Source organism: Fundulus heteroclitus, chromosome 5 (genome assembly GCF_011125445.2).
Source record: "Fundulus heteroclitus isolate FHET01 chromosome 5, MU-UCD_Fhet_4.1, whole genome shotgun sequence".
In the NCBI taxonomy this organism is placed as follows: Eukaryota; Metazoa; Chordata; class Actinopteri; order Cyprinodontiformes; family Fundulidae; genus Fundulus; species Fundulus heteroclitus.
This window is the reverse complement of record NC_046365.1, coordinates 31,277,096-31,301,247: the sequence shown is the minus strand read 5'-3', so window position 1 is coordinate 31,301,247 and position 24,152 is coordinate 31,277,096. Positions and strand designations below refer to the sequence as shown.

At 39.4% G+C, this 24,152-nt stretch overlaps 1 protein-coding gene across 4 annotated transcripts in view; it reads right to left on the bottom strand.

Moving 5' to 3' along the window:
* Positions 1-22,503, bottom strand: part of LOC105939193 (cAMP-specific 3',5'-cyclic phosphodiesterase 4C) — a 31,279-nt gene extending 8,776 nt beyond the window's left edge. The window contains exons 1-13 of one of the 4 annotated variants that reach the window (XM_036137417.1): positions 22,277-22,503; positions 21,813-21,855; positions 19,124-19,866; positions 12,945-13,079; positions 9,755-9,882; positions 9,488-9,670; positions 9,338-9,377; positions 9,157-9,227; positions 5,707-5,869; positions 831-924; positions 569-726; positions 295-393; positions 6-170 (exon numbers count right to left, since the gene is read on the bottom strand). In XM_036137417.1, coding sequence (XP_035993310.1) covers positions 6-170; positions 295-393; positions 569-726; positions 831-924; positions 5,707-5,869; positions 9,157-9,227; positions 9,338-9,377; positions 9,488-9,670; positions 9,755-9,882; positions 12,945-13,079; positions 19,124-19,165 — 1,278 coding nt within the window. In that variant the 5' untranslated portion in view covers positions 19,166-19,866; positions 21,813-21,855; positions 22,277-22,503. Of the gene's footprint in view, positions 1-5; positions 171-294; positions 394-568; positions 727-830; positions 925-5,706; positions 5,870-9,156; positions 9,228-9,337; positions 9,378-9,487; positions 9,671-9,754; positions 9,883-12,944; positions 13,080-19,123; positions 19,867-21,689; positions 21,776-21,812; positions 21,856-22,027; positions 22,125-22,276 lie in introns of those variants that run through there. The other 3 variants (XM_012881267.3, XM_036137418.1, XM_036137419.1) reach the window with 3 other exon arrangements.
* Positions 22,504-24,152: the final 1,649 nt, after the last annotated feature.

The following is a 24,152-nucleotide window of genomic DNA, read 5'->3' as shown; positions in this document are numbered from 1 at the left end:
CCTACATCCAGAGCAGGTGTTGAGAGGAGCACATGTGTGGACTGGGCAACATCTGCGGCATGGAGGCTGTTGTGGTAAGCTACGTTTCCATGGTAGTGGTCCTCCAGGGTCATCACATAAGTGACAAAAGTGTCCACGGGGATTCGAAATGTTTTCAAGAGCTCACGCTCCTGGGAAGGGGGAACAAAGAAGAGAAAAAAAAACTTTAAAATAAAAAAATCGAGGTTCTAAAAACCACAAGGTTGGAGGAACTTAGCAGGTTCTGTTGCTTTTTTTTTTTTTTTTTTTTTTTACCTGGAAGATGGCGTACATGATACAGCTGAGGGGTCTGTTGTTGGAGAACTCTGCTACTCTGAATATGTTAAAACTCCACTTGTTCAGATCCTCCAGTTCCTGTTCGAACACCACAAAGGGACACAGCGATCAAAAAGCCAAAATCTATAACATGTATAGCGTTATCCCAGAGACTGTTTTAGAAGTTCTGATTTTTTTCAGGCCAGAAATGTGCGGACTTGAATCCTGTGACGTATCATTCGTGCAATCAAACAACCCAGACTGCAAACGACACCTTGGCGAGCTCCTCCTCGTGGTCCGTGTTGACCCCGAAGCGAGGCATCGACGCGCTGGAGAGGCTGGAGCTGTGAGACAGTTTCCGCACGCCGCTGATGTGACTCATGGGTTTGTCTTTGAGCGTCGGAGACGGGATTTCCACCTCGTTCTGTTTGTCTATAGCCGGACAGAAAGAAAAAAAAGGTATTTGTGATGATGTTTTTATTTACCAAAGCTCATAGACATGATGTCGACAGGAATGTGATTCGGATCCAGCTCACCCATGAAGGTGCTGGAGATGTACTCAGACACCTGGTTCCCAGAGCGACTCATCTCTGACAAGTGAGAGAGCTCTCTGTTCAGCATCCTTTTAAACTGTGGCAGGATAAGAAGATAACAGAGGTGCAGTATTGGTCAATATGGTATTTTTACATTTCTGAAGGGTTTTTACCTCAATGAGATTCGAGCAACAAGAAGAAGTTGCAGTAGCACTACTTTGAAATGATGCCAACAGGATCCCTTTTCAGATTTTTATAGTATCAACTGGCATCTTAATAGTTACAGGCTTTATAATTTCCTGATTGGTGTGTATTAGTTATATAGTTAAGATAAGATATAACAGACATTATAACAGTCAGTTGAAACAAGATATTTACATACACTGAAAAAAAATGTGTAGCATTTTAAACAGACTAAATATTTACAGTTTTAAGTCAGACCAATTTATTTCTGTTTGCTGAACACCAGAATAACGTTTTAGCTATGGTGTCCCAGCATTTGGGGCCAGGCCCCACCAGATGTCGCCACAGAGCTCTATGTTCACAATTATCAGTGGGTCTTGATCGTTCTTTGTAGAGTAATATTGTAAAAAAGACTGATTCCCTTACCGATAAAACTCTGCTGGAAACATTTGTGCCTCTATTACTAAGTCTGCCAGAAAACTGAGAACCTCAGTAGGCTAACTCCTCTTGAGGCGCCTTGATATTGGGGCTGGCCCACCAACGTTTGTTTAAATAACAGACATCTGAAATCACAGTGCGCATGTCCAACACGCTCTCAGTGGACAGCCGTGGGGCACAAATCATGTGGTCCCAAGCTTGGATCGTCCAATCAAAATACTGGAATGGCACACGTTACGTTTATATTCTGCCGGATAGTGAACGACTATCTGGGCAAGGCAAGGTAAATGTATCTGTATAGTACATTTCAGTACAAGTCAATGCAAAGTGCTTTATATGATTAAAACATTGAATAAAAACTGAATAAAAGCAAGTAAAAGAAACTGTTGAAATAAAATGTAGGACAATTTTAGCAAATTAAAACATATGGAAACTAAAATATTAATCTAGTGTTGGTTGTCCTTGCTAGCTCATTGAAGGATTGATGTGAATCTTTTCTGTTCAATAAATAAACAATATGAGTGAGCCTTTATTGTAAAAATGTATAAAACAATTAATTACATATAGCTTATATAAAATGGATTTTCTAGTGTGTTGGTTTATGCTATTTTATCTGTTTAATTTCAAATTAAAGTCAGGTTCTGTGTATGTGTCACAAAAAATAGTTGCTGCTAACAGGTTTTGAGTTTTTGTGCCCCACTTCATTTATCATGTCAGAGACGTCCCTGCTATTGAGAGATTTCTTCTCAATTTCCGTTTTGTAACTTTCTTAGAGTTCAGAAGTTCACTAACATTTCTTTATTATTTGGTAGGACTGCCTTTAAACTGCATGTTTTGGGTCAATTGCTGTAGGTTCCTGCCACAAGCTTCTCACAACTTGGTTTTGAATTTTTGGGTCTTGGTTTGAATTTTGGCCCATTCCTCCTGACACCACTGGTGTGACTGAGTCAGGTTAGCAGGCAGGTTATTGGACTGAGACAAGGGCTTCATGATGGCCACTCCAACACATTGACCTTGCTGACCTAAGTCGTTTCTAACTTATTTGACAGTTTTGACAGAATTGTACACTTAGAAGACCCATATCTGCCCAGCTTTCAATGACCTGGGTGATCTGTAGAGATTTTTCTCCAGTATATTTATATCATGTTATGTCCTCATCATCAGGGATGGGTACCTTTCCCATTTGAACCAATACGGTACAAATACCCGGTACCTGGAAATCAATACAAGTACTTAACGGTACATATTTTTTGTACTTTTGTGTGTTTGTGTAGTAAGAAATGTTTTTATGAATAAAATCTCTAAATTCTTCAATTTACCATATTTATTTTGAAATATATAACCTTGTTTGGATCTACAAATAAACTTTATTAAACAATTCATTAACTTTAATACATTACCTGAATCAACAGCACATAAATCTTTTTTTTTTTATCAAAACAACTGTTATTAGAGGCACACAGTGAACGAGGTGAATAAGGGATTACAGCTGTGTCTGAATAAAATTCAGGGAATTATTTTAGTGCAAGTTTCAGAGAAAAAACTAACTCTAATAAAAACATAACATTTTTATCTTGCTTTGTAAATCTGGGCTGGATAAATCTGCAATGAGGGAACAGAGAAGCTTTCCTCTCTGCTCTCTTTGCTCCCACTACAGGAGGGTTACAGGAAAAGGCTGCAGCAGCCAGCTGTCTGTCTGTGAGACTGCTTGGAGAAGTTGGGAATGGGCTCAAAGCAGCACTCGCCACTTTCCCAAGACGATAACTCCAGAACGATTTGTGCTTTCACGGGAAGTCACCAATAACAAAAGAAAGTTGCTAGATTTTTCGCTGCTCACTTTATTGAAAAAAGGTCGCTGGATGGGTCTAAAAAGTATAGCGAGAAATTCGTTAAACTGGCAGCAGTGACCAGGTGCTTCCTTAGAATAGAAGTATTCCTGCCACTGGCCTTGCACTTCGCCTCACAAATATTGCAGTGAGCGTAATCTTATTGGACCAGTAGCTACTGAGATCATTATTGCTCTAGTGCGTGCAATGCTGTGTTTATGTTCGGCATGGAAAATCGCCCACTTTTCAGATCTCTCAGTGTCACAGTGATGCTGTTAGGTACTGAAACATGGTACCATTTGATTTTACGTGTATCGGTACCTGGTAGTACCGACGTAATTCGGAAATTTGGAACGTTGGTACATGTAAAAGTACCAAATTCGGTACCAGTTCCTACTTATGAAGCCACCTTTTTGTGAAGCGCATCAATCCCTCCTGCAGCAGTTTTAGATTCATAATTTCTCCAAAAATGAAGGTCTTTTTCCTTGTTTGGCATACTGTAATTTTTGCTTTTTAAGTTGCTTTTAGAGCAATGACCTCCTCCTCTCCGAGTGGCCTCTCTGCCCATGTCGATGCAGAACTTATTTCAGTCTATACTAACACTTTCTTTACCTGACTCTGCCAGATAGATTTGCTCCGCATATCCATCTGGAAACCTTCCGTTGAAGTAATTTTGGGAAGGGGCGAAAATACTGGTTAGCTGATTGGCCTATGTTGGTGATAGACGGGCCAAATGAACCAATCAGATTCGACGAAAACACAACCACAAGCCAAGCTACTCTTGCTGCTGCAGGTAAAGGCTCGTTAGCTCAGCAAAGAAATACTCTGTAATTCCGATAAAATTTGCTCGATAGCCACGCTAACGCTAGTTTCATCGGCTGAAGCCGCCATGTTCTTTAGACTAAACTGTCGATCTTCTCGTTGCGTCACACCTCAACCCGCCTCAAAGCCAACGCTGATTGGACGTTCGTTTGGTGAACGGCTCCAAATTTTCTTTAACGGAGAGTAGCCAGACTGATCTGCGAGTGAAACCTTGAAAGCTCGCGAGATCAGGATGGTCTCACGAGGCTAACACTTTCTTACCAGCTTCAGGGAACATCTTCACAACGTGTTTTGCTTTTCTTATGTGTTTCATTTGCATGTATTACATCGAAACACTTTCATCTCTGGAAAACATTACTCATCTCCTTCCTGAATGGCTTGATGGCTGAATATAGTGTTTACATTTGCAAGAAAAAAAAAAAAGAAAGAAAAAAATGACACCTTCAGGCATGTTGAAATTGGATGCAAGGATGGACCAGACTTGCAGAGATACTTATGTTTTAACATTTTGGCTGATTTCTTTAGACTTTTTTCCCTTGTCACACAAGGAAGCAGTGTGTTGAGGGTGTAACTGTCCCTTCAATAAGCTCTAATGTTGTAATTCTAAAGTTTTGTTATGGTTTGTTGTTTAAATTGGGTGACCTTTAGCTAAAGGTTAAAGCTAGTCTGATTAGACACAGGCTGTGCAGAGTTCTTACAGTGATTTAGATGCGTGCTTACACTTAGCCAGCTCAAGACACCCACAGAGTGACACATGCCGTAAAACAGACAACGTCACCATGGCGGCACAATCGTCTCGCCATCGTCACTTGAGGAGATTCCCTTTAGGGGTGTGTCGAAGTTTAGTAAAAAAGACATGGACTCTTCTTTACTGAGGCGTGGATCGCATTGTTTCGTTTTAAGAGCCTCAGCACTGAAACTTGTCATTATTTCTCTGCCATATTTAGATTAAAGTGTTAAAGTCTAACGCTGAAGTTGAGTCATCCTTAGAGGGTGTTTTATAGTGGTAAGCTGCTGAGAGGAAATAAACGAACCTGTGGGGAGCGACCAAGTTTGATTGCCATTGGGTGAGCTGGAATTAATGGTTTCCAAAGCCATAATCTGGGCTTTCAAAACTGTTTAAAAGCATAGTAAAAAAAAAAATGCCATCTCCTATCATCGTGGCATTTCTGGCATTTCTCATCATGACATTTCCTAAATGTGACCTAAAACCTAAGTGACCTAAAACAGTAAACATGCAGTCTGATTTAATGTCAGAAACACCGGTTTCTGTCTCTCTTTAACATCGTTTGTAAATATCCGGTTTCAACCATATGTTTGAGTGTTTAGACATTTCTGATAAGTTAAAAATATTGTTCTGTAAAGCTTTCACAAACATGAGCATTTCCTTATTTGGAAAAATCCTTACAATGCGAACAGAATAAAGCTCTTTTCCATGTTTTGATTTCAAACGAAGACTCTCTCGGCCTGTGGATATTCTTACTGTAATGTTAGGCAATGGTATATATGATTGACTTTGTAAATGTGAATTGTGAACTGGCACTATATAAATAAAATTGAATTGAATTGAATGGGATGTCTGACCTGCTGGTTCAGAGGCGTTTTCCTACCTTTTTGGAAGCCATTTCACTGACGGAGCGGTGGGTCTGGATGGTCTCCAGCTGGTCCAGACACCAGTCCAGCTCCTCCAGTGTGTCCAAGGCCAGCTGCTGGTACTGCTGATCCGAAAGTGTTCCCCTTTGGCTGACACATACGCCACCTAAAGGAGACCTCCTGAAAACACAACAGCAACTCTGATCAGAGAGAAGTCTGGAGACTGGACTAGCTACTGGCAAAATCTCAGCACCCTACGTGAATTCTGTTTTTAGTACAGGAAATGTTGAGACTGCTGGATATTTGCTTTTTATTAGTTTACAGACAATTATTCCAATAATCCATACACAATAGGTTTTTAGTTTATCAGTTGTACCAAATTTAAATTATGTTCAAAAAGAAATAGAATAGAAATAAAACATCAAAGGATTGTTCTAAAGAAAGCATAAACACATGTTTTACTATTTCAATGAAGTGTTATAAAGTTTTCATGTTAAAAAATGAATTGTATTCTGTACATATACATAGTCACCTGTGGAGCTAATCTGCCATTACCCTCTCTAAAATAGAAAGTATCACTGTTTCTGTTCCCTTATTGTGTCTCTGCTCTGTCTTCTCAAACAGATGGCTGTTCACACCGAGCCTGGTTATGCCAGGGGGTTTATTTCCTGTTAAAGGGAATTTTTCCTCTGCTGGGTTTCCTTAGATATAAAGTTTTAACCAAATATGTTGTGAATTGGTGCTGTAGGAATAAAATTGAATGTAATTATAGACAGATAGATAGATAGATAGATAGATAGATAGATAGATAGATAGATAGATAGATAGATAGATAGATAGATAGATAGATAGATAGATAGATAGATAGATAGATAGATAGATAGATAGATAGATAGATAGATAGATAGATAGATAGATAGATAGATAGATAGATAGATAGGCTGTACATATATAGTTGTTTTTATATATTTTTATATTTTACTATATTTCCTCCAAATTTTATGTATTTCTGCTTGATGTTTGTGCACTGTGAAGCCAAAGTCAGCTTTTTCTTTGTGCTCACAAAATTGGCCAATGAAGCTATTTCTTATTCTGATTCAGTGTAAGACAGTAGCAATGTATTAAAATTGTTATCATTAACGGAAAAAAAAAACTAAATGAATACTGTTTCACACAATTCTCTACTGTGGAGTCTCAAAGGTCTCCTGAGAGTCAAAGAGTGACCTTCGTGGTCGTAATGTTAAGTAATGGCACTTTAAAATATTATCTAGAGCAGTAACGTGCATATATGTTGTTATAAATTATGAAACAACTGAACAGTAGGAATACATGCATAGACATTTGTGTTAAATCCTTCATGGATTGACTCCTTAGTACAAAAAGCTATTAAGATATGTTTAGTACTTTGTGAGTATTTAATGTTGAAGACACAATATAAGCATAGACGTGTGTAGAAGTGTGGTATGTCAACTTAAACTAAATGAGATGCACCACAAAAACGGAAACTCATGGTATGACCTTGACAGCGCAGCGGTGGTTTGTTCTTGGTGAGTAACATAGATTTTAAATCATTAATGTTGATGCAGATATTTAAAACTGAGAACTGATGGCAAACATTCTAGGCCAGCATGTTTTACTTTGTGCCCTATTTTCCTCAAGTCAGAATTTAACCAATTTGTTGGAGTATGACATATCTGGATATGGACAGGAAATGGTTCTTGTCCCTCCTTTTTAAGGTGACTAACAGACATCTTAGCAGATCAGACCTGCTTCCCACACAGCTACTGAAAGAGAAATTTCCCAGAATAGGTGTTAACATTAGAGCTCAATTTGTACCTAGAAGTTGGAATTTCCATTTGGAAGAAATTAAATACAAACACCACCTAAAGTCACAATCTCACCTGTAAAAGTCTGAACTCCATTGCTGTCCCCTCACCATAAAGTCAGTAAAACAGGTTCACATAAGTCGTGGTGAAGGTTGTAGGAACACTGTTTATTTGCACATTCTGCATTCTACATTCTTGACCAGGGGTGTCAAACATACGGCCCGCGGGCCGGACCCGGCCCGCCGAACAATTTAGTCCGGCCCTGTGGCTAAATGCATTATCATTATTTAAATAAAAAAATAAAAAAAGATTTGACTTTCACAAGTGGAGCAGTACTGCTTTTGCCATAGTGCTGCGCTTGATTTATGAATGTGAATAGTTTTATTATGATTCATGCGGGGAATATCTCAAATGGTATGGGCACTACAATGGGAAAGTAGGAGAGGAAAGGAAGAACAAGAAGAAAAAACAAAAGGGTGAAAGAAAGAGGAGATAAAAGGAAGAAAATGATAAAACAATTATTGAAAAAAACATGTACTTCGTTTAATTGAAAATATGCAGTTCCTATATTGTCCACGAGGGGCGCTGTGTTTTAATTAGCAGATTAAGCTTCAGGTGTAGAAAAATTTTAATCATTTCTTAATTTTTATCTGTTTGATGTATTTTGTCATGTAGGACAATGTTTTTAAGTTCCAAAAAATGTGAATAAATATTTTTCAACATTGTATAATCACTGTGATCAGTTCTTATGCATAATGCACAAGTAAATGTTTAACTGAGTAAAAGTATTGTTGAAATTGCACATACTTTTCTTAAAATCTCTGAGGTTATTCATAATATATTGTGTAAAAGTGAAATTAATTTAATATAAAAATAAACAACAAGTCCACATATATTAGTTCTATTTAATCTTGCAATGAGTTTACTCATGTGGCCCTCTTGAGATCAGATTAAGCTGAATGCGGCCCCTCAACCGAAATGAGTTTGACACCCCTGATTTAAACAGTGTCATGTGATCTTTTATGGGCACGTTTCATCCCTTTCTGAATGCTTACAATAGAAAGACATACATGATTATCAGCGAGCCCCAAACAATTTGGGTGTGACATTATTTGCCAGTGTAAATCTGGACCTCTGATGCAAACTAAATAGGCCATGGCACCTTCTGCTGCTTGGAGATCATTTCTGATTAAGCTGCAGCTGGCTGAAGGATTCCTATTAATCCAGCTGAATACAGACTGCTGCACCATTGACTGGTGGTTTGATATGATAAGCTTGCTGGCTGAGAAAAAAAGCTAAACACCCAACGTAATTTATTGAGGAGGCTTTTCTCTGGTTTATGCAACTGCCGTACAGCAAAATGTTGCTGGTTCAAATCTCTACTTGGTTTTTTACAGAGTTTGGATGGTTTCCAGAGGACAGATGTTTTTTTTTTATTGCAGCTTTACAAAAAGTCTGAGTGTTGATTTATTTTAGTACCAGAATTTAAAGGTACAAGGGGGGAAAAAAGTAAAAGCTTTCAAAGTGCTCTACATTCACCAATAGGGTCCTGAGTGGTGGATTTATATTCAGTTAGGAACTTTCCTGTATGTTGATTTGTTATTGTGTGAGCTGACTATTTCGAAAATATTCGGTTCTTACTTGATTGTGGGTGTGGAGACGTTGGCAAGGATGGTGAAGTTGCTTCGTACTGATCGCAGACTGGCCAGTACCTACAACATCGATCGACACCAAAGTGTTTTTTTTTTTAGAGAAAAAGGTCAAGAAATTGTTTTGCAGTACTGGATTTTTATGACTATTCACATATTTGCGGCAGACTCACTTGAGCAAAAGGTGTGACGATGAAGTCTTCTGCTGTGTGCCTAAAAGGAGGAGGAACAGGGAAAAAGGGACAGGGACATCAGAACTGTTGGCAACTCTCTGGAGAACTGTACAATCTCTACTGTCTTTTTTCTTTTTTTTTTTAGCTCACCCTTCGCTGGCAAGGGAGGAATTACGGGAGACGGCCTTGGGGGACATGTCGTAGTCAGAGTCGGATCTGTAGAGGAAAGACTCTCTTCTCTGGCCCTGAGGCAGGGAGGTGTGCAACGCGCGGCTTGGGCTCTGCGAGCCCAGAGGGGTGTGAGCTGGAGACACGCCATTCTCTGCTTCATAACTACATCAAAAGGAGATATATTAGGTCAAGCTTGGAAGTAAGGAATAAGAAGCTTTTTTTAAGTGTGTGATTTTTATCTGATACCTGTCAGTGTCTGCTTGTGTGATGGAGATGCGTGGAGGGATGCGAAGAGGGAGCGTTGTGGGACGTGACATATTGCTCAGGATGTCGGGGGAACGGGTGCGATCTCGAGGACGGAGCCAGCATGGTACCTAATGAGACAATAATTCAAGCATTGTCACTAAAAGACAGTGGGCATCTTGATATTCTAAAGCTCCGAGGTGCGACTTTTACACATTTTCATTTTTTGATACTGATTAGAAACTACTAGAAGACTGCAATCAGTGATTATATAGTCTCTTTATTAATTACAAGTGTGGCGTACATCTGTTTTAGGCCCCTTGGTTGTATTCCATAAAAAATACAATCCAGTTCCACCAATTGCCTCTCACCTAACAAGCAAAATAAAGCCAACCTGGGTGTAACTGAATGTCAGAACAAATGCAGCTTTTCTTTAGACCGCATAACAGCATCATTACAATCAGGAAAGACACCCAAGAGGTCAGAGATAATGTTATGGAGAAGGTTAAAGCAGAGTTAGCTTATAAAACAACACCCCATGCTTTAAAAAATCTCTCCTGGCTCTGCTCAATCCATCAGAGGTAAATATAAAGAGTATTTTATCACTGACAAAGACTTGTCCGCCCAACTAAACTGACTGGCTAGCAAGGAGAGGATTAATCAGAAAAACAGCCAAGAGGATGGTAACTCTGGAGGAGCTGCAAATCCCCAACTCAAGTGGGAGGTGGGGGAACTATAAGTCATGTAACCCACAAATCTTGCTTTTATGGTAGAAGAAAGGCGTCGTTGAAAGAAAGGAGAAACAGCAAGCATGTATAAAAATGTGCTTTTGGTCAGACCAAAACTAAATGAACTGCTTTACATGCAAACACCCTATTAATAGAAACACGGCCCAGTTGATAGTTGCTAGTCAATTAAGAGTCTGTGACAAAGCTTTAAAAAAGTATGTTCACAGATGCTCTCCATCAAATCTATAATAAAAAAAATGGGCAGACGTTCCAATCCTTACATGTGCAAAGCGGGTAGAAATATGCTCAAAAAGACATTGACATTTGAAGCCGTGACACGACAAAATGTGAAGAAGTTGAGCAAATAGTTCTACGAATTAATGTGCGACATGTTAATGTTATAAATTCACCAAAAAAAAAAAAAGCCAGAATCTGTCAGAATCTTTATCACTACCTCTCATAAATCCCATTTCCAACCAAGTTTCTTTGTTTAACTTGAAATGCTGTGTTGGACAGAAAAAGAATGAATCAGTTCATGAAAAAATAAAGACATTTATTTGACAGTTTAAAGAAATCTTCAGCTTGCCCCATGGATGTTACAGAGTACATATAATACAGTATTAGTTTTTCAGGTTTTTTAAGACCTTTCAATGTTTTTCTTTGAGTTTTGTAAGTGGCCATGTCAGCATTTTTGTCCATTGTGGAGTGACTAAAAAGTGTATAATTGCAGTATCTGAGAATAATTTCTTCATGAATTAGTGTAAAATAATGCAAAGACCTCACACATTACCTAAAAGAGAGGCATCATGCTTTAGCCGATTACATACTGAAGTCAAGTTTTTAAAAAAAAAAAAAAAAAAGTTGATCAAGACTTTATTCAAATGCTACAACAACACGTGGCTCTTTGTAAGCAAAGTGTGAAGAAATAAAGGTCAACTAAAGGCTAGTGGACAGTAGCATACAAAACACAGATAGGGACACAGATGGCAATATAAGCAAGCAATAAGATGATTAACCATTGCTCCGAATGCAATATAAACATTAGAGAACAGCAACTAGACCTAACCTAACCAGAGACCAAGTTAGAAACACGACTAAGACTTTGAGAGAGGAAGTTCAAGATCAGACAATACCAAGGCGAAGAGAAAACAAAGAGGAGGGACAGTGGAAATATCCGTTACTTTACACAAGTATCTGAAGAATTTCTACCACCTGGTATTTTAAACTGCGAGCATATCTATTGAGGATCAAATTGGACTTTATGTAACCGCAATTGAATCTGTCCAAGCGACTGTATGGATTGGATTAGACACTACAACATGCACTCATAAGCCACAGCATGCTAGTAATGGTTTGGACCCCCATTTGCCTTCAGAGCTGCTATTATTCTTTGTAGCTCTGACAAAACAAGATGTCAGAGACATTTACCAGAGATGTTGATCTGGACTGACATGACAGCATCAGGATGTCGCTGCAGACATGTCAGACATGCCTACGACGGAGATCTCCTGTTTCTTACATTTAAAAGGGACCTAAAATGTGCCAAGAAAATATCCCCAACCACCATTATACCGTCACCACCAGCCTGAGCTGACGGTAAGACAGGAGGATTTATGGATATGTTCATTTCTTTCATGCCAAATTGTGAATATGCCACACTCTACACAACATGAGCTTCAGCAAGTCAACTTCACAACATTTAGATGCCTAAATGCCAGAGGTTCCCACTATGTGATCAGTAGATCTGTCATTTTTGAGAAGCAATCTGTAATTAGGTATAAATTGGATCTGCCTGTCTTCTAAAGTGCCTTTGAAATTATATTTGTTGTGAATTGTTGGTGCTGTGTAAATAAATTGATTTGTCAGACCCAGAGACATTTGTGAGCAAAAATCACAAAAATAAAGAAATAGGAAACTTTAACAGTGGCTTCAATGTAGACTAACAGGAGCTCACCCCACACTTAAGCCCTCCAACTGTGGCCGGCACATAATTCTTGTCTATGTTGTGGTTTTGAGGTGACGAAATCCATTGACTTTATGCAGTTCTGATTTTTTAATTTTTTTTTTTTTACTTCCAACCACTTTACACAGAAAAAACGTCAGCAATATCCACCAAATTCAAAACACTTGTTAAGCAAAACACAATATTGATGATCATTCTAAGATAAGTCAGTAGATACTGTATCTTTCGAAAGCTATCAACGGATGTACAGAAAAAGGCGCAAGCGTGAGTCGTGATACAAATTCCACATGTGTGTACTTCAATGGTCAAAACATGCTTTCTTGCTTCCACTTCACTTCTCACTTCACTTCACGCTTTAAAGACATGGCTTCTAAATAAATGTAAGATGACGACTGACAGAGCGTGAACAGGGCGGGCTCACTGTCAGCAATGCTTCACGGTTCCTTTAAGCCTCAACACCCTCCAGGCATGTTAATGCGACCATAACTGTCCTCCCATATACCTGGAGACTGGGAGAGAGTCTTCTGGTCCGTCCTCTTCGCAGCTCGGCCCCCAGCGTGGCCCCAGACGTGTAGGATCGGCTGTAGCGGGATGACTCCGCCTTCTCCCCAGCATCTGTTACATCTAAGTCGTTCCCCTGTGAGACAGGAGGGACACAAGGGTGAAGAGAGGAAGGAGGAGAGCACGAGCGTGGCAGATCAGATTGAGCAATAAGAAAGTCATTCATCGCAAATATGCGCCACCAATTTGCCAAAGAGTGGGAAAAGTTCAACAGAAATGCATAAATTAGCAATGCATGTGTGTGTGCCTGTGCATGTGTGAGGCCATGTGTGTGTGTGTGTCTAAAAGAGCCTCAACAGACCGAGCTCTAAAAGGCTGATCTGCACTGCAGCACCGTAGCAACAAAACACAAGGGGGAATGGTAGCAGTTGCTAGGCAACAGTGCCGTGTTGCGTTTGATGTCGTCCAGACCCAGATGTGGATAGATGCTCCCAGCCACCCGCATGTACAGTACACACACACACACGCACACACACACGGACACGCACGGACACGCAGAAGTGGACGGTCACCCTGTTAGCATAATCAATGACTGACTTTTGAATAATGCATGATTTAAAGTCCTTCAGCCAAGGTGTCACCTCTGAATAAGAGGGCTGATTTACACTCATTTAGCAGGAGCTCATTTAAACAAGGGACTGGGACCAGGCGACTGATGCCTGCTGAATGTAAGCATGAGAATAATGACTGTACCTCCCTTGCGGTGAGTGATTGACACAGCAAGAAAATTCAACAGTGACTATAGGCTAACAGCTGTATCTATAATAAAAAAAAGGACTCTGACATATCGTGCTTTTCATTTCTTGCTTTTCACATTCAAATCAGTCAGTTGTGGTTGATTCAAAGTGGAGCTACAATGGTTGATCTGAATTCCTCATTAATTTATTGCCACATTCCTTCATTTTAACCCCTGTTCTAATGTGCTGCTGAGTGTAATTAGTTTTGGTGAGGTCTCTTTAAATTTGAAGGAGGCGCTTCCCCCCCTGGACCCCTAAATGTCGCAGAGCGTTCCACTTCACCCCCAGTCGGCCATTTTTGTATTAAGCTGGGGGACGATGTAATGACCAGCCGAGGACTTCTCCACTTGTAGCTTCGACATCTTTCCACTCCAAGAAATAAAAATGGTAGATTTGAGACACTGGTAAGCTTTGTACTGCAGTACAGCTTCCTGCTAAAGGAAGCTAGAAATGAAGTGGCGTAATTTACACAATTTACGTAATTTACACTTTTACCGCTACTTCAAAAAGAAATGTTTATTTTCTTTAAACTGCAACCTCTCACCTTCAAAGCACCTAATCATGAATAGGATACAAATGGTTTCCAGAGAAATTAAGTGTACTGAATATCAAACTTTCTATCGGTCTCCAGAAAATCATGATTAAATAAAATACAAAACATGCAGGATACCACTAGGATGACCCGTACCATCCCTGGCAGCTCTATACACCTGCTTAGAGGAATCAGTTTTATTTCTCCCTACCCTCATTAACTACCTTTTATGTTGTAAAGTCAAAAGTTCTTGGTTTAATGGTTGCAATGAAAAAAGTATTACAATCTAGTAAGTACTACTATGATACTTAAAATTTTTCAATTTATACCATATTTGGTTTCTACAGTACAGAAATCTCTGTATTTTTTTGATTTTTTCATCACATATAGTAGGGTGACCATATTTTCATTTGGGAAAACCAGGACACCTTGGAGCGGGGGAGGGGGGGGATCTCTGTTCCCATGCATAGAGATGTCTGTGGCAAGCACTCACTTAACATAGGCCTACGTAATCCTACAATAACATGATATTTACAGTTGGTTTATTAAAAATGCTTTTCAGTAAAAGTCTACAGCAATAACTCCAATAACAAATGATAATTTTATTCAAAATGTATTTATTAAAAAATGCTTAACAATTCCTGTAATGAATGAATAGCACAATAAAGGCCTCCCATTTGTCTCGACCCGGTCTGAAAGCGGGGAAACTCTTTTATAAATCGTCGGTAAACATACATTTGCGCTTCGGCATGTTGTTGGCGTACTGACAGCCACGCTATCTATCTTCTGATTAAGAACAGGGCTGCCCACACTGACGTGGCTCAGGGATTACGTCACACGCAGCGCTGTGCGCAGTGCCCTAGTGCCTGTCAATTTAATGGTCCAATGAAGGTAATTAAAAAAACAGGACATTTCCTCACAAAAACCCGGGACGCCCGGGACAGGACGTGAAATACGGACATGTCCCGGGAAATACGGACGTTTGGTCACCCTAACATATAGCATCTCTGACATTTCACCGCAGATGGAAGCAGAATGCTTTGGAAGTAAAAAGGGAAAAATTCAAATGCAAAACGTACCACATTTTAAACATAGCTCTATATTTTTGACTTTTTTTTCTACCTAGAGGGTTTACAGTGAACACATAAAAGCTTGACGAGGAGATGGCTTAGCAGAAATCGGCACCCCCTTTGTAATAAAGAGAATAGGTCTTGAGAAGGAGCCATACCACACTCAGGCTATGTACAACTGGATTTGAATATATTTGAATATAACACACGCCACAAACCATAAACCCTACTTCCAAACGGAGAAGGACGAAAAAAAGCTGATCCTGCCCTGATATGGTCAACCAGAGGACCAACGAGCAAGTGATGTCAACCCCCCCAAAACTCAGAAAAAGTCAAATGAATAAAAAGTGTCGTGCTGGGAAGGATTTTGGACCATCAACAGGTGTCGGGCAGCAGCTCTTTCAGGCTATGGAGATCACTTTGGCTGTAACATTGAATCTGAAAGCTACTGTTCCACAGAGAGATCAACACACTTTTCAACAAGACTAAAAGCAAGCCACAGGATCTCTAAAGGCTGAAAGGATAGCTTTAACATGTGAGACATAGAAAACCAAATGTGATAGTAGCAGAGTAAAGGCTGCTATCATGAAGTAATCTTTATGAATGCTTTACTTTTACTGACTGGTGACATGAGAGATCTTTGACTTATCATCTTCCTGTGAATAAGGTTAGCTGTGTAGGTTAGCTCAGAATGGTCAGAGATCCATGAGCATCCATAGCTGGTGTTACGTTCATGTGTTATGTTTAGTTATTAATATTAATAATCATCATCATCATACGTATTATTATTATTATTGTTGTTGTATTAGAAAGTTATTGTTTTTTGTTGAACTGAAAATGTCTCAGGCTTTTTAATAAACATGCACAGGTGGTGAGTGTACCACCCACTGCATCACTGATAATTACATCCTAGATTTCTGAGTTATAATTGAATCAAAGCGTGAGGAATCTAAGATTCCTACCCCTGCGTGTTACGTAGTCTGTCAGTGTTGTTGGACTACTCAGATTGAAGCCCATGGCTGGCTTAAAATAAACAGAATACAAACAATACAATACTTTTTGCTTGAAGCGGTCAGATGAACATCGATTTTATAGCGTTAACGCAGCAGACAAAATCAGACACAACTCACTAAAGCCCTTCACAATAAAACCCTAAAAAATATACACTACACTCTGAACTTCTGATGACATATTTGCAATGTATGTTTGGGCAAAATAATGCAACCTGCCCCTAACAGACATTATGTATTACTGAGAACATTTGTTGTATGTTAGCAAGACAATGATGAAGATTATTATAATAGGAATTGATAGAAATCATAATAATATAATAATGTCATAATTAAATTGATGTTGTGGTGCAAATGATAAGCTGCATGAATTTGCAGACTAAACATAATGCAAAATGTTTAAATCATTACATTCCTATAATATAGCAAATGTGCATATTGTATGAGTGTTTTTGTCAATGTTTAACTTTTAAATGAACCTTTTTTCAATTGGCAAACCAGTTGGAAACAAAGTATAATTTAACTTTTATGTATCCATCACTCAGTTGTGTATACTCGCTCGTCCATGCATGGCTGGTTCTAGTCCCCAGCAGTCATTGGACAGGTAGGTAGTCCATCAAAGGACAACTTAGAGAGACAAAGGACAAACAACCAAGCACACTCTCACACCTACAGGAAATCTGGAGAACCCATTTGATTGAATGTTTTCAGGCTGGTGAAGGATGTTGGAGTACCTGGAGAAAACCCACGCCTGCACAAGGAGAACATGTAAACTCCATTAGAAAGACCCCCGGCTGGGATTTGAACCCACAACATTCTTGCTTACAGTATGAGCTCAGTAATTGTTACTGTTACGTGACATAATAAATAAGTGAATAAATTGCTGAACTCTATCAGGTCTGTGCAGAAGCGGTTTTCTGCTCTGATTCTTTATATGTTGTTTTTTTTTTTTCTTTAATAACTTTTTGATGAGGAAAATATATTAAAATTGCTATGACTTTACTGTAGTTAAGTGTTTTGATGTAATTTTTATCATTATATATTTTGCCGTACATCCCAGGCATTATTTCACATCATTCTGTTTGAGAACTCAGTTCTGTTGCTCAGTGATTTCTTAAAATTGAATACTCTACCACCATCTTCTATGTTTTCCAATACATGAGATTTTATTTTACAGGGCAGATCAGAGATAAAATAATTATATATTTATAATGAAGTTTTAAAACTATTATGGTAATAATAGTAATTCACCGACTGAATAACTATTATCCCTACAGAAAGTCCTCTTGTTGCCACTGTGGCCCTTAGGTGTTCTAGTATTGGCCTGATGAAGATAAAATATAAATGCAAATTGTGTCAACAAGTAATATAGTTTCCTAATGTAAAGAACAAGGGCCCATACTTTTTTTCATTAGTAAAAAACTTCTGTAAATCCGTAACTTCAACTGCTGACATGCTTGAAACAAATCCTTATTTGTACAACTTAAAATCTACACTGTTGTACAGATTCTTACAACAGGAAGTTAGAGTTTGTTTTATTTTTGCCGTTCTTAATGTAATTTAATGCAATAAGTAGCTGTTTTTTTTTCTTTTAGTTTTGCTGGTGGCTCTGCATACATTTTTGCAAAAAACATACCTGGACAATACTCTATTATGCAATGAGTGATGTACTGCAAATGTCCGTAGAGTAGTTATCATGTAAATACCTGAACTAGTAGGGTTTACTGACCTCCCCCCTGGTGAAGAAGGCCTAATTATCTTTCTCAGAAAAACAAAATGGACTGGACTTTCCACTGAGCTGTTAAAAAACCTCTACAGAGCTACAATAGAAAACATTTTGTGTCTCAGCGTAACTGTGTGGTAAGGAGGAAGGATTTAGCACAGGTGGTGAGGACATCACAGGGGATTGTGGGATGCCGTTTACAGGACCTAGACACAATCTATGCTTCACAAGTCTAAAAAAGGACCAGATCCCAACTACCTGCGCAAAACGCATTATTTGTCCCACTTCTATCAGGGAAATTATTCAGGAATATTACACCAAAAACTAACTGACTTAAAAACTATTTATTTCACAAAGCTGCAAGAGGCATCGCCTCCTGCAGAGAATCATAAAACCATCAGCTCAGTTCATAGTCTGTTACATGTTACAAACACACAACTGGTTACAAAGGTTTCTAATCTGATAAAAATTAAATAATTAATACTGCCTCCTGCTTGCAAATGTGTATTAACACACTTCATCTCTCAGGGACTGTCTGTTTAGACATCCATGCAAATTGCACAATTCTGTAACAAAATTTATTGCACATTTATTGACTTGAAAATGAGTCAAATAGCGGCTAAAGACTATATCCACACTTAAGCCCCTCAGGGAGTGATGTGGCTGGCCAGTGCAATCAACTTATTAAAAAAAAGAAAATTGTGTCTTGTTGTGTCTTTGTGTTATGCGTAACTATGTGTAGTTACGCATAACGGCAAAATGTCATTATGGTAACACATTATGACAATAAAGCTTCTTGATTCTTGATTTTTGTGCAATATATGAAATGCAAATTTTTTTTTATCCCACAGCCCCTTTACAAAAGTTGTTGTATTTTAACTGAATGTTATTAAAAGACTATTAAGGTATGAATGTTTTTACATACAGTTTGTGTGTAAAAAATAAATAAATAAATAAATAAAAACATGTACGAACCATCTGTCCTGACAGCTACTTTCCCCTAGTGTTACTTTTAAAAAAAAATCTGTGTTTATGCGCTCCATCTCACCTCTTCTCCAGTCACCGACAGCACGCTGCGGCTCTTCTTCATTCTGATTGGCTCGTTCTGGGCCCCAGGGCGGAGCGTTCCGGAACCCAGGCAGCAGAGCAGGTGGAGAGCCAGGACCGGAGAGGACAGAGGTCACTGCAAGCTCAAACCGGGGTCAGACCGGGTCAAAACCGGCCCCCATTGGAGCTGACTCAGCCAGCTAACAGCAGCCCCTGCACTGTTTAGACACCCCGCTCTTCAAATAGATAAAACCAGGCGTTCCTCTGCTGTAAAACAATAAAGGGGCTTCTATCTGCCCCTCAGAGGTTCCAAAATGCAAAAATTTGTTGTTGTTTTTCCCAAAAAGCCAGAAAATAGAGGAAGAGCAATCAAAAAGCAATTGTCATCCTCCCTTGCTCAGAAGAATCTGCCAAAGACACAAATAAAAATCCCCGATAACACTACCAAAGGTATCATTCCACCAATTCTTCACAGCACTCCTCCAGTTTGTAGAGTGGATCACATGATGGCTACGTTAATTAATCCTGCCAATCAGTCATTCTTCAGCCACCCAGAATCCAAAAGAATTGTAACGATTCTGCAGCAGGTCTCTCCCGACGCTCAGGTTTGTCTTCTGCAGTGGGAACGGTCACTTGGATCCAGTCTCGGTTGGGTAAGTCTTTCTAGATAATGCTGCTTCATCTGTGACATCAAATTTTAAACTCCTCGTTTGATTCGACTGTATTCATTCTTGAATCTTCTCCCTAGGGTAAAAAACAAAAACAAAACAGAACACAAAAAAACAGAATTAGAAAAAAGTATAATTCCAGTCCCAAAGCGAATAAACCAAATTCAAACTATCACAATTCTTCCGCTCTCATATAGTGAATTATTTCCTGTAACATTTCACAAGATACCTCTTCTCTCCACACAACTTAGCACATATTTAAGTGCTGAATTAAAAGCAACAGGAATTCCTTGTTTGTTTGTTTTTCCAAGATCTTCATTTTCTCATGAGAATTTGCAGTTTTATAATCAAATGTCATATTTTGATCTCTTTATGTCAATTCTTGTGGATTGGTAGTTCCAGCATGTGCCATAGTTTGGACCTTCTTCAACTTTCTTCAGCCTCTTATTTGAATGACTATATTTGTTCTGGGTTGGTAGTTTGAGTGTCGCATTTCATAGTGTGGATCTTAAAAGTGTTTGATATCATTCAATCTTATTGTTCTTTAGTTCTGGATTGGTAGCTTACATATGTTGTTTTGAAGTAAAGCCAAAAAGCAGCGCTCTTGATTTGCCTGTCCATCCATATTTCAAGCCTCACCTGTAGTCGTTAGGTATGAATCATGATCCCGCATGAAAAACGGCATAGAGCCAAAGGCGGCTGTTATGGTGGTTTGGCCATTTGATCTGGATGACCCCTGCGAACCTCCCTTTTTGGGGATTTTAGGGGAGTATCACAATGGGGGGGGGTCCCAGGGAAGACCCAGGACTTGCTGGAGGGACTATATATGCTGTGCGGCCTGAGAACGCCTTGAGGCAAGGCAAGGCAAATTTATTTGTATAGCACATTTCAGTACAGAGACAATGCAAAGTGCTTTACATGATTTAAACATAGGAAAATAAACACAGAATAAAAGAGATCTCCAAAAAAGAGCTGGAGGATATCGCTGGGGAGAGGGATATCTGGGTTTCTTGCTGGACCTGTTGCCCCTGCAACCTGATCTCGGATAAGCTGGAGACAATGGATGAATCAATGGATGGATGGATGGATGGATGGATGGATGGACTGATGGATGGATGGATGGATGGATGGATGGATGGATGGATGGATGGATGGATGGATGGATGGATGGATGGATGGATGGATGGATGGATGGATGGACTGATGGATGGATGGATGGATGGATGGATGGATGGATGGATGGATGGATGGATGGATGGAATGAACTTTGTGTTTCTTCAAACTTTCATTCAAATAAGTTCGTCCATTATTTTAATTGATCGGTAGGTTCAGTACTATATGTAATAGTCCGGACCTTCTTTGAGTTTCTTCTACCTTTTTTTTCAAAGTTGATTATTTCTTGGTGGTTTCCGTTTCATCTGGACCTTTTTGGTATTTCTTCACCCTCTCATTCATGTGTCCTCCTCAGTTCTGGCTCCTGATTGATACTTTCAGTTCTATTTCACTGTCTTTTTGAGACAGTATTACAGAAATTTGAATTCACAAATTCACAAAGGAAGTGCCATACCTTCAAAAAAAAAGAAGGGAGGAAGTTGCTTTGCCTCACATTCCAGTAGTTGAGATTGTAGAGTGGAATAATCCGAACGAATGTTAGGATTATTCCACTGCTGATCACATGCAAAATAATTTGTGAGTATTTTCATCTCTGCACAAAATTTCACAGAGATGCCCAGGGAAATTGTCATTGTTTTGGAAACAGCTTAAACTCAAGAGAATGTTTTAGTCTGTGGCGGACCTGTCAGAGCTGTGCCCATCAGTGTGAGTAATTCTGAGGAGATACTGCAACACCAGAGCTCTCTGATGTTATATAATTACTCCAAGCAATCCGAGTTGACCTACTTCCATTGGATGGGACAGATTCAGCATATCAGGGTGCCTCCGATAAAAGACACATAGTGGTGGAAACGACTTTTACCAGGGTCACAGAGAACACACCCTTCCCAGTAAAAAAGAAAAAAAGACCTTCACAGCAGAGTCAGCGTAGATGTACGGAGCGATAACAGGTCTGTGAGGAGAAATCAACAAATGCATAGTGACACAGTGACATATATATGGACAGACAACAAGGAAAATGAGCACATACTGGCATACACACACGCTATGGCTGCCGCCACTTCCATCTCCAGCAGCTTATAAAACCAAGCAGCACTGCATCAACATGCATCCCAACTACCAACCTGCTGTCCTGTTGCAAAACACCCAAATGTAAATATATGTGTAAAAGAAAACCCAGCACTCACAAAAAAAAACGACCGTGCATACGTGAGGGCTGTCCTGCTTTCATGTCTGCACACACACACACACACACACACACACACACACACACACACAGCAACAAAAAGAGATGTGTGTCAGAATGCCACACGTGCACACATGCATCCCCATACGCGCAGGGCTGCAAGATGCAAGACTAAAAACACGCTCACCTTGATCGCCTGAAGATCAATGGTAAGATGGGATGGGCCTTGTCTTCGCTTTACTTGTCTCCTTGCCTCTCTGTCTTCTGTCCGTCTGTCTGTCTGCAGACATTGCAGTGTATCACCACACCGAGAGAAAGAGAGAGAGAGAGATGGGGGAGAGAGAAAAAAAACCTATCCGTTCTCATGAATATCCGCGGCTTCACCAGCTTCCCTCCACCCTCCCAATCCCTACTCTCCCCCTGCCACAGTGGTCTCCCCCAGCCATCCCCCTCCCACCACCACCACAGGCTCCATGGAGAAGCCCATCCTCCCTCCTCCCTGCCAGTGTTGTCCATTAATCCCACACAACAGTCCCCGCTCCTCCCCTCTCCATCGTTATACCCTGCTGTTTCCTTTTTTCTTTTCTTTTTTTAAATGGCAGAACCTGTTTTTTCTTTTTTATCAGCAGCCATTCTGTTTCAATAACCAGGCACCCTCCATCATACTCACACAAAGAGCATTTTTTTTTTTTTTTTATTGATACACACCAGTCATTTGAAAGAATACAATAAGCAACCATGTCTCCTAGCAGCCTATTCTGTCCTCTTTCTGTGTCCTTTCAAAGCCATTCAAGGACATGGGGTAGATTTATGCTCTCAAACACCAACCAAAATGAATCAAAGTGTTAATTTAGTTCAGCCTTATTAGAATAAATGTGGATATAGAGTCTAAGCTTTGAGAGGTAAAATATATATATTGTAATACTGTGATCTTAAACACTCACAGTTGCTCAATAACAAGCAGTTCATGTTTGCATGTGAATAACAAATGTCCATCTTTTATTTCCAGACCATATCAGGACATCACAATATTGTTTGCATTAGATCATTTGGGGGGGGGGGGCAAGCCGTTTTATAAGTAAATTTAGCACAAAGCCACATTTAATATGTGAGAATCAGAATGCAGCACATAAAACAAAGTATTCATACCACTTGACTCGTTCACATTTAATCCCTTTACCCCAACAAGCCTCAATGTATTTTATTTTTTTGCATATTCTGGGGAAAAGACAAACATAGAGTGGCACATAATGGTGGAAGAAAAATTAGACTGTTTTTCATCTATATGCCGCTCCTTTTAAGGTGATGCCCCTAAATAAAATCCAGTGAAACAAATTTGTGAAAGACAAGCCCTTGTGTTTCTAATGATACAGAACATTTTCTTTAACTAAAATAATATTCAATTAATCAGAAATACGGTCTACAGCACGGTCACCAGATCTCAACTCCGCTGAGCTGCTGTGGGAGCAGCCTGACCGTATGGTGCATAAGAAGTGCCAATCAAGTCAATCCAACGTGTGGGGGGTGCCTCGGGAAGCACGGGATGAAGTTTCCTCAGATTACCTCAAAGATTTGACACCTGGAATTGCCAGGCTGTAATGGTTGCAAACGGAGAAATCTTTTATGAAAGCAAAGATTGAAGGACACAAATATTATTTCAAGAACAAATCATTATTTCTAAACTTGTCTGTGTCTTGACTGTATTTTCTATTGATTTGATTATCATATATTTATTCATTTGACTCATTTAATAAATAAAATGTGAGTTTTGGGTGACCCCAAACTTTTGAGCAGTAGTGTGCATCTTTAAGTGTACACTCACTATAAATGTACCCCTAAATTGACCGTCAAGGCATGATGGCCGAACTCTGGAGGAGCAGCAGATATACACAACTCAGGCGGGAGAATGTGTTGACTCGACAAATATTTGTCACATATATCCCACAAATATGTACTTCATGGAAATATATGCATGTTAGTATGTAGGGCACAGAGTAAGCATGTGGAAGTAAAAAAATAACACTGCACATCACCACTAGTGATGGTTGACATAGACGTAATAA